Source organism: Condylura cristata, unplaced genomic scaffold (genome assembly GCF_000260355.1).
Source record: "Condylura cristata isolate star-nosed mole 26May11 unplaced genomic scaffold, ConCri1.0 scaffold00002, whole genome shotgun sequence".
Taxonomy (NCBI): Eukaryota; Metazoa; Chordata; class Mammalia; order Eulipotyphla; family Talpidae; genus Condylura; species Condylura cristata.
The window spans coordinates 19237820-19249292 of record NW_004567103.1 but is presented as its reverse complement, the minus strand read 5'-3'; the positions used below and the strand labels follow the sequence as shown (position 1 = coordinate 19249292).

The 11473-nt window shown below is 38.4% G+C and overlaps 1 protein-coding gene across 1 annotated transcript in view; it reads left to right on the top strand.

The window, feature by feature from the left end:
- The window catches only part of UNC80 (unc-80 homolog (C. elegans)), a 181056-nt gene that overhangs the window by 48815 nt on the left and 120768 nt on the right, over positions 1-11473 (top strand). The window contains exons 18-22 of the mRNA XM_004674811.2: positions 1056-1154; positions 3184-3398; positions 6080-6186; positions 7086-7182; positions 11193-11365. Coding sequence (XP_004674868.1) covers positions 1056-1154; positions 3184-3398; positions 6080-6186; positions 7086-7182; positions 11193-11365 — 691 coding nt within the window. The remainder of the gene's footprint in view (positions 1-1055; positions 1155-3183; positions 3399-6079; positions 6187-7085; positions 7183-11192; positions 11366-11473) is intronic.

Sequence of the window (11473 nt, the reverse complement as noted above, 5' to 3'; positions counted from 1 at the left end):
CCCATCTATTTATCTTTGCCTTCACTATTGTGGCGTTGGGTGCTCTGTCTTTAAAGATGTCGCTAAAGTGTATGTCGTGAAGTGTTTGACCCATCGATAATTTACATTTTTATCCACAAAGGAAAAGCAACTACTGAGTCCATATTGTCTGGAGAAGAGCACTACCCTACTGATTTCCCTGCTAGTAATTTAAATTTATTCTGCTTATTCAACAAGAAATGCCACTTAGAAGAATAAAAGAAAATTAAAAAAATAAATTCCTGATTGTTGTGAATGAATCTGTTTGCAATGATGCTAATATTTTTAAAACAATGTGATAGTTTATTTTTCCATCATTTTGTGCCTTTTTTTCATCTCTGCTGAAATCCCCCTGAACTTCCCAAATCACCTGTGTGCCATCACCATAATCCCTTGCACTGTCCCCCCCCCATTTTTTATCCCCTTCTCCTCTTCACCCCTGTAAAATACCTCCAGTATATAGCTGTTCATTATTATCCGCCCCCCCCCTCGCCCCGAGTCCTTTACGCTCCTGCTATGAGTGAAACCATCCAGTATTTTCCTTTTTTTTCTGGCCTATTTCACTAAGCATGATCCCTTCCAGCTCCATGCATGTTGCTGCAAAAAGCATGTGTTTATTTTATTTGGTTGCTGAGTAATATTCCATGGTGTATATGTACCACATTTTTTTTAATCCAGTCGTCCATTTTTGGGCATTTGGGTTGATTGCATCTCTTTTCTATTGTAAATAAAGCAGCAATAAACATAGGGGTGCAGGTGTCTTTGAATCAGTGTTTTTGTGTCTTTTTGGTAGATACCTAAGAGTGGGATTGTTGGGCCATATGGAAGCTCCATTTTTAATGATGCTGATATTTTTAGGCACTGAGGTGGCTAGGTCTTAAGTCAAATGTAGGATTTAAATTCCATGCCACGTAGATTTGCAGTGACATAGACTATATATAAACCATGTTGCTTGTCTAGAACAGTCTTTGGCTGTAGGAAGTTTCCTAAGTTGGTACTGCTGATGTATTTTGACTGCTCGGATGGCTGTTTGCTAGGTCGGAGGCAGGAAGCATCGTGGACAAAGGCCAGGTGTCCGCTGCACCTGAGGAGTGCCGCAGCTTCATGTCCGGCCGGCCCTCCCAGACTCCGGAGCAGTAAGTAGCAGTGGGCTGAGCGCTGCCCACTGAAAGAAATTCCATTTTTCTCCTCTATTTGTTTGCTTGTTTTTTTTTCTTTCCTTTCAGTTTTGCTTTGTTTCTGCCCCTTACTGCTCATTCCCATTGCCCCTAATTCTCAGGTCCAGATCCCACAGACCAGCCTCAGACCTCCAAGAGGCCTCCCTCGCTGCATTTCCCATTGCTGGTCTCCTCCCCACTTAAGCCCTTCACACACACCTGCTGATCATGAAAAGTCATGATCAGCAACAGATGGGGTAGGATGTTGTCTACACTCAAAGTCACTGATTATTATTTTTTTTTAAAGATTTATTTATTTGTGCATACAGAACGGGGGTACAGGCCAGAGACTCAGGGGTGGCGAAAGACTTCACCAGAGACAGAGTGGGGAGCAGAACAGACAGATCAACGAAGTACACTGCTGAGGGGAGCAGCGGGCGGGTCAGGAGAGGTCTGCCACACCATGTAGTCACCTCCGGGGCAGGCGGGGATCGAACTCATGCGGAAGTGGTTTCAGCTTCTTAGTGCAGTGCTTTAACCCGCTGCGCCACCAGGGAGGGCCCGTCACCGATTACTTTTTAAAAATAAGTGCATGAATGACTGTCAAGTACTCAATGAGGGTTTTGTAACAATACGCAAGATAAAGGCCGTGAGCCCAGTTTGAGCTGAAACAGAACAGCCCATTCCATCTGCGTCTTGTCCTAATCTATCCATTGCGGTGTTCTCTGCTATCACTTTATTTTTATTTTTCAAATCACGAAATTTACTTGGAACTACAAAGACCTTGCATGACAGGGACACTCCTGAGTTAAAAAAGAGAACTAAAATGGAAGTATCAAACTCCACAACTTCAATATGGGCATGTGGATGATCCCCAGGTTTTCAGTGTTGACCCAGTTGATCCATAACCCAGTGAGCTTTCTACCCCCTTGCATCAACTTCTCAGTGTGTGGGTCCATTATATTTCCTTTGGGTAACTGCCTGGAAACTGTATTTCTCTGTCATTGTTTTAGATACAAATAGGGGGCTTTGGAAAACTTACAACTAAATTACTTTCTAGAAAGTTGAATTACTTTATCTCCTCATTATCCTCCAATTGGCAGGATGGTACAGTTGCTTTCTCTCATTTCTCTTTGAATCTTGGTTAATTTAATAAATGAAAACAGGACTCTCATTTCAATGGGCCTTTTAAAAATTATTCATAGTGAGGTTAAATTCTGTACATTATTGGCCACTGCTCTTTCTCCTCTGGAATGCTCTAACCAAACACCCCTTTGGGACTATACCTGAGGGGGGAAATTAAATATAGTTCAAAAATAAACAGCTATGTAAGAAAATAAAAAAGTTTAATTAAGAAAAATTACCCTTGACAGTTTCCCACTTGTCTTAGTGAGTTGGTGTGATTTTTATTTTTTTTACTTTGAAGTCTTAATTGAATTTATTTGACTTAAGAAAGTGAAATAATCCCACACTATAAATATAGTTAAATGAGCAATTGTGGGGTGGTGTAACCCCTGGGTGTGGTTATTGTATTTTATTTATCCAATTATGTATTTATATATTTACTTATTTATTCACTCAATTATTTTTTGGAGTTTATTTTGTGCCAAGCATCATACTATACTGGGATGGTGGTAGACAGTAAGATACAGTACTGCACATGCCTCAGGAAAAGGGAACAAAAAGGTAGTTAATATTTACTGACACTGTAAGTGCTTCTGTTAGTATGACTTACATTGCAGAGGAATGCCTGCAATAATATTTAGTCTTTTTATTAATATTTAAAGAAGCGATCACTTCCATTTGACAGCTGAGACATGATACATCTGAGGAAGAGCTCAGAGAGCCTCCTTGGTCTCGCTCCTTCCACCCCTTCTCTTTCGAACTCCCAGTTCATCAACAATCACCCTGCATGACTTGCCTTAATGTCAGTGGCAAGAGGATGAAAGGAAGTTAAGTGCATTCCATATGCGTTAGCTGTTGAACCCTGTCCTCTGCTCGTTTACAGCGACGAACAAATGCAAGGCGCAAACCTGGGACGGAAAGATTTCTGGCGCAAGATGTTCAAATCCCAGAGTGCAGCAAGTGACACCAGCAGCCAGTCTGAGCAGGACACTTCTGAGTGCACCACTGCCCACTCAGGGACCACATCTGACAGGCGTGCCCGTTCCCGGTCCCGCAGAATTTCCCTCCGGAAGAAGCTTAAACTCCCCATAGGTAAAAGTATGTCTGTATTTAATTATGGGTTCTCTTACTACTTTCCATGTCCTCAAATCAATTCACAACTAAGTAGCAATGCATCGTAGGGTAGAGAAAGAGAAAGCCTTCAAGTCATAAGGACTGGGCTGACTTCCTCATTCAGTCATTCAGTCATTCATATCCATCCTTTCATTCAGCAGGTATTTCTCCAGCACCTACTGCATGTTTCAACTGTATACAAGTATTATGCTAAGTATTAGGAACTAAATGGTGAGCAAAAATTTTACACGACTTTGTTGAACTTCTAATCTAGTAGAGGTGACAGTTACTAAAGCAGATAATCATGCAACCGAGTATACTTGCAACCTATGTACTTAATGAAGGAAATATCTATGGTGTTGTGAAAGCATGCAACGATGATATCTAACTTAAATGGAGGGAGGAATCAGGGAAGGCCAGCTGGAGGAAGTGGTATTAAGATGTTCAGGGTGCTTAAAGGAAAGAGGTAGGAAGTCACTCTAGGTGGTAGCAGTAAGATGTGCACAGGTATTGGGAAGAGGGAGGAAAATGGAAAATCTGAAACAAGGAAAAGAATGTTTGCTTGACTATGGTAGGTGGACAGAGATCAGAACACTGGGACCTTTCGAGACAAGTTGACTCTTCATCCTATAACTGAACACGGGGCTGATAGAAGCAAGTAACCTTTTTCTAAAAGGTCATAGGGACTGTACCAGTCTACACATTTCCACCAAGACATTCCACCAATAGTATGAGAGTTCTTTTCAATCTACATCCTTGCCAACATTTGTTGTTTCTGTGGTTTGTTTGATCTGGGCCATTTCTACAGGCATGAGCTGTTTTCTCTGTGTTGTTCTGACTTGCATTGCCTTGATGAAAAGTGATGTCAAACATTTTTTTTTTATTACAAGAGTTTATTTTTACATCATTTTGTACATTTTTTTTTCATCTCAATTGTAATCCCCGCAGGTTTCCCATCACCAAGTCACCTTTGTGCCATCACCATAATCCCATGCATTTCCCTCTCCCCACCCCCGTTTTTGATCCCATTCCCCACTCCACCCCCACAAAATGTCTCTGGTATATGGTTGTTCATTATTTTTGTTATTTTCTCGCCTGGTCCATTATACTCCTGCTATGAGTAAAACCATCCAGTATTTTTCTTTCTCTTTCTGGCTTATCTCACTAAGCATGATCTTTTCCAGCTCCATCCAAGTTGCTGCAAAAGACATGTGTTTCTCTTTTTTTGGTTGCTGAGTAATATTCCATTGTATATATGTACCACATCTCTTTTATCCAGTCATCTACTTTTGGGCATTTGGGCTGCTTCCATGTTTTTCCAATTGTAAATAAAACAGCAATAAACATGGGGGTACAGGTATCTTTTTCAATCAGTGTTTTGTGTCTTTTGGATAGATACCTAGGAGTGGGATTGCTGGGTCGTAGGGAAGCTCCATGTTTAGCAGTTTGAGGAACCTCCAAACAGTTTTCCATAGTGGTTGTACTAGTTTGCATTCCCACCAGCAGTGCAGGAGAGTTCCTTTTTCTCCACATCCTCGCCAACATTTGTTGTTGCTAGTTGTTGGAAGATGTGCCATTCTCTCTGGGGTGAGGTGGTATCTCATTGTGGTTTTAATTGATGTCATTTTTTTTCATGTCAAACAGTGTGAAAGTTCCTGGAATAGTAAAAATAGATAGGCCATAGGACCCAGCAATTTCATTCCTAGTTGTCTACCCAAAGAATGTAAACACACTCATTCAAAGGGTTTTAGGCACTCCTGTATTCATGGCACAGCTATTTACACTGTCCAGGTTATAGAAACAACCTAAATACCTGACAATTTGGGTACATTATGGAATGCTAATCGACTATAAAAAAGATGAACTCCTGTCATCTGTGACAACATGGATAGAAATAGAGAGAATGATGCTAAATAAATCAGAAGAAAGACAGATAATTTCACTCATATGTAGAATATAGAGAAACGAAACAAAGCAAGTAACAAAATGAAGCCAAAACAAACTCGAGAAATATGACTACAGAATTAACGCAAATGAAGTGGGAAGGATAGTGGGGGAAGGGACCCATTGGTCTAGTGTAAAGACTCTTGGTGCTTTGGTGGTGGCTGTGATGTGGTAACATACATCTGAGGAGGTATGAACCTATTCCCCTAGATCACAGTGTTGTAAGCCACTGTTAGCACAATTAAAAAAAAATTTTTTTTAAGTAAATTAAAGATCATTGTGTGGAAAACACATTGGAGGAGACATGAGTGTATGAGGGAAACCAGTGGAAGATTTCCTAGTCCTATGAATATAAGTGATGGCACCTTGGCCTGGCTGGTGATCACATAGGCAGGAGGAAGTAGATCTTAGAAATGCTGAGTTGGCAGAGTCAGTAAGACTTACTGGAACATATGAAAGTTGTCCAGAGAGCGGGATGGGTTATGGTTTTATTCACTAAAGAGGCCTGTGTTCTTTTGTTCCTGTTCTTACTCACACATGTAATTTTATAGTCTAACACTGAATTTTGACTCACAGCATATACTTTCCACAATTTGTTTTCACTTCTAGTTACATCAAGCCATGTAACTTTCATTGCTTGCTGGGGACAGGTTGACATTTCTATTTAATCCATTTGGGAGCAAGTGTTATAATGGCCTAATTTTTTTAAAATTATCAAATAGGAAACTGGCTGAAACGCTCCTCCCTCTCTGGCCTGGCAGATGGTGTGGAGGACCTCCTGGACATCAGCTCCGTGGACCGCCTGTCTTTCATCAGGCAGAGCTCCAAGGTAAACAGGACATGACTTACGTAAGGAATGTCAGAGTCGCGGATAGAAAAATGTTAGGTCTGAGTATTGCTGAACACCTGGAGGGGTCAAAAAGAAAAAGTTGAAGAAACTCTTCAAGTTGAACAAATTTAGGAAACTTAAAAGAGCAACGGAAACTAAAATGTCTTTGTGGTAGGTATCATAGAAAGGAAAAGAAGTGTGACAAAAATTTTTATGTGAAATTATAATACAGAGATAGCAATGGGATAGCTTTTAATTTTCTAGTGGATTGAAGCTTTTTTAGAAAAGATTTATTTATTTATGCATACAAGAATTGGGGTGTAGGCCAGAAGTGTGGTAGAGGTAAGTGGATTCACCAGAAACAGAGTGGGGAGCAGAACAGGCAGACTGACTGAAATACACTGCTGAGGGGAGCAGTGGGTGAGACAGGAGAGGTCTGCTGTGCAATGTGGGTCAGCTCCCTGGGCAGGGATCAAACTCATGCTGCAGTGGCTGGCGACAGCTGCATAGTGCTGAGACTTAGCCCTAGTATCCCCAGGGAGGCCCCCTGTGCTAGTTTTTTGAAGGACCAATACTGCTTGTTGTTCATGAATTTGAATTTGGCCTTTAATAGAGTTAAACTCCCAGAATATCTCAGCTGTTCACTAAGTTACATTCATAGTGCTGGAGTATTTCACTTTCAATCCATGACCAGGCTCCTTCTGCAAATTATCATTGTATGTGAAGTTATGTTGGGCAACTGGGAATAAACTATAATGACTTGCTAAGCAGATGTGAATGTCACAAGGACTGCACTAACCTTCATATACTAAATGACTTATTTTTCAAGGTTAGTGCTAGTATAAACACCAAAATTGCCTTTTAAGTTAGTTATCTGCTTACTTTCCTTTTTTTCTCAGGTCAAATTTACCAGTGCTGTGAAGCTTTCTGAAGGCGGGCCAGGGAGTGGAATGGAAAATGGAAGAGATGAAGAAGAGAGTTTCTTCAAGCGTCTTGGTAAATGTCATTCAGCCTGAAAATTACGTAAATTTTCACCACAAATACAAAAATTTGATTAGATAAAGTGGCCCACTTTCAATTTCCATTGATTTATGACTCATTTCTTTCCCATTGTGTACTGTACTTCTATGTATAGTTTTTCTTTTGGTAATCAGTTTAGTTTAGCAGACAATTATGGAAGTCTTAAGTTCTTCTTTCCCTAGCAGGCACTGGATTTACAAAGAATAACAACCAACCTCTTCTATGGCTGTTCTTTTCTTTATTTGAATCTGAGTTCTCAAGAACCTTCAAACATCCTTTGATCCACCCACCTATCTACTTAGGAATTCTGCACATTAAATCTCTGCCAGGTGGCCAGCCACCTTCTGAACACTTCCACTGAGGGGGAGTTGATTGCTTTACAAAGCAATCTGTTCTAGAACTAGACAGTTTAATTGTTAGAAAGTCTTTCCTTATATTCTGAAAATATATTTATTCTTGATTTTTATTCACAGGTCCAAATTACGGCATCTGTAGCCTAGCCACAACCACAATCACACAACCACAATCACACACACACACACACTCACTTGCCTATATACACATACTATACTAATTTTATCTATAATTCATTTTATTTATCTCTTCATCTAGCCTTTGCTGGTTAAGCATCATTGATTTTTGTTTTACTTACATGGAAATGTCTTTAGATTCATCACTATTCTGATTCCATTTGCTCTCTATTCTATTTTGATGATGTGCTTTACAAAATGTACAGTTTTAGAAGGAATGAAATATACCACATTTGACTTTAAGTCAGTGGAGTAAATCATGTAACTGTTAAGCTATAGGGATATAGCAAGTGCACAAACAAAATCTAAGCTTGCTTATCTGTTTTCAAATCATATTGTTGATTTGCACGGAATTTTGGATTAACTTTAAGTCACTTGCCCAGGAGGAATTTCTGAATCTTTTCTTCTTTTCAGTTGTGTAAAGATCTACAGATAGAGATGCACATATTTGCCTTTTTTTGTCCAAGTTTTGGTATTTTTACAATATAGGACACATATAAAGATGTAACTCCTAGGAAACTTCTAGTTGACTTTTATTAATTAACAATTTGTGGCTACAGTTTTTCAGCCACCTAATTTACTTGCCACCCTATTTCCCTAACTCATTACAAAAATAACATTTGACTTTAGACATTAGACCAAATAATAATTCACTAATTGTTTCTAACTCTATCAAAAGCAGGAATATAACTTTTTTCAATAATGTTTTTTCCCTGAAATTACAGAAGTTCCTATAATTATTTATCCTACCTAGAATTTGATAGCATATGTAATGTTGTTATCCATGTTATAGCAATACAGTAGAAGTTTTCTACTATAAATAGCTTTTACTTATGTCCTGGACTCATAGGTTTCTATTACTCTCTTACATGTAGTAAATATAAGTCATTCTGTGAAACAAAAGATATACATTCTTGTTGAGAAATATTGGTTTGATCATTTCTTCCTTTATTAAACGTCTTAACCACATTGTTTCCGAAGTTCTAGCTAAATGACCCTTCTTTTAGTAATATTGAATGCATTTCTTTTAGTATTAGTCATATTGTCAAACAAATATTGAAAAAATAGTGAAACATTTACTATTGATTCTTCCTTTAATAAAATAAGGCACCTGTTATTAATAAATTGGTTAATACATATAGTATGTTAAGCAGCCATCCTGTCTTATTAATTCACTTTCAATTTTAAGGCAATTAATATCTTATTTTTTAAATTATAGTAACAGTAGCGTTGATGAATTTTCTTATTATGTTGGAATCTATTTTAAATTTAAGTTTAAAAGACTAAGGTTATTAATTTTAACAGATATTTCCTTTAATATGTGTATCTGTTGAAGGCCTATATATAAATGGTTAGTAAAGTGACACATAGATATGAAAAATAATAGGTAGGTACCTGTTCTGGTAGCTTCTGCTATGCCTGGTGAGTCAATAGTGTAGCATTTTGAAGACTGCTATTTGAAAACAGTTGTCAAGGAAACATTCCTCACTTGTAGTTTTTAGCTTCGCCTTCTTTGTATCATCTGAGATTCTGTCTTCTGATTTTTTCCTACGATCAGATTCTTCTTGTGCTATTTCATTTTGCAATTGATACAAAATATGCTGTACTAACAACAACAACAAAAACCCTGACGATGTTGACTATGGTATTTTGAATGTGGAATATTTGTATTTGAAAATGAAACATGTCCTTTTGGAGTGAAATATGGGATATTTTGATAATGATATTTTGATTATATTCTGAGCTATTTTATACTAATGAAAATTTTCATACAAGAGTAAAGAGAATGTTCCAATGAGCCCAGGTATCCATCACCCTTTGCAAATAATAATAAAACATTTTTTTATATTTTCTTCCTACATCATGTCATTTCACATCTACATACTTCAGTGTAATTATGAGTCATTTTTCAATTTGTAAGCCAGAATTGGTAGTTATTTTTATACCACTTTATTATTTGTGTAAATAATTTTTTACCTTGTGATAGGTCTGAAGGAATCTGTTCTTTTAGCTTTAACTGGCCAAAGGATGTGAGGCCCGAAAAGACAGGGAGTCCCCTTTCTCTGCCATCACACTGACACCCCTGGGGTGATGCATGCTCGTAGAACACTCAAGCTGACAAGTGTAAACACACCCTGTTGTATGCTATAAATGTAAATTATTAAAGGGTAATCCCAACTCTGGATTTAATGTTTAATCCAAAATTGTAAACATTCCTGTTTATTTATAGGGACAAATTTGTCACCATATGTCCCAGGACCACCATGGAGACACATTTGTGTGAAGGGGGAGTCACGTTTGTGCTGAGTAGCAGGGAAGAAGGTGTGATGGTGGGTGGGAGGGATGAAGGCATTCTCCACAGGAGAGGTAAGAAAGCCATTCTAGAAATCAGATCATTGACTCCCCATTGAGAAGCAGAAGCAGGTGATATCACAAATAAACGGTATCAGCAGAAACTAAGTCGTGCTCTCAATCAGGGGCATATTCTTAGGTGTTAAGGTACTTTTCAGAATCATGTGAAAGGGGCTGGGGCTAGTTTTTAGAACTGCACAATATTATATAACCTTACACAAGAAATATGAAAAAATATACACTAGAAACTATGAAGATGTCAGCCAATATTTGAGATCAAAGTGATAAATAATACATTGTATTCTTCTTCCCTAATGTATGATCCTTAGACTTTCTGCATCAAAATCACATGTAGTGTTTGTTAAAAATATACATAGACAAACTCACCTCTCAGACCTATAGAATCAAAGTCTCCAATGATGGGACCAGACATACTATTTTAATAAACTTCATTCTCATTCTCATTTGCAGCCAACTGAGCTACAAAAAAAATAAAGGAATACGATTCAGTGGTTTCTAAACCCTCTGTAGTGAGGCTGACTACATCAGTACCAGCTATAAGATTGTGCAAGGCACAGCTTCTTACACTCCACCTTCAGAGATTCTGCCTCTGAAGGTCTGAATAAGATTCAGTAGCTTCCCATTTAACTCTCATACACAGCTAAGCTGGGAAATATTGGAATTTAGTGGCCAACCTTTCATAACTCTAATAGGCAGTGATTCTTTTCACTGTAACCATGATATCAGGATATTGTCCCTTGATAACACTTTATGTAACATCCAAAATTCTACAGCAATTACATAATCTATAGAGACAGGAAAATTACAGGAAGAATCACTTTAAATATAGCAAGAGTGCTTATCAATACTACAGAGGCAATCTGGCAACAGAATGATCAGACTTGTTATTTAAGTACACATATTATGTGTTATAGGTGTGTCTAAACCAATATTAGGATGGAGAGAGAGGAAGTGGAGTTGGAGAGAAAGCACACAAGCCAAAATCACAGAAAATGTATTGCGATAACTTGGAAGCTCTATGTAAATCTATGATCCATTATGCTCTCTCTCCTTCATGCCTCCATTACCAAAAATTCCCTACAGGCTGCCACAGTTTCGATGACCATCTGTCTTCTAACCAAGAAGGTGGAAAAAGCAAAAATGTGGTGAATCTTGGAGCAATCCGACAAGGCATGAAACGTTTTCAATTTCTGTTAAACTGCTGTGAACCAGGCACAATTCCTGATGCATCCATCCTGGCAGCTGCACTGGATCTTGTGAGTTGGAGGAATTTGCCTACCCTGTTCCCTGTGCCCATAAATACTGCTAATGGGGGGAAGCATGAATTCCTAATCCTGACTCTAATGGTGGGGTTAGGGTTTGCT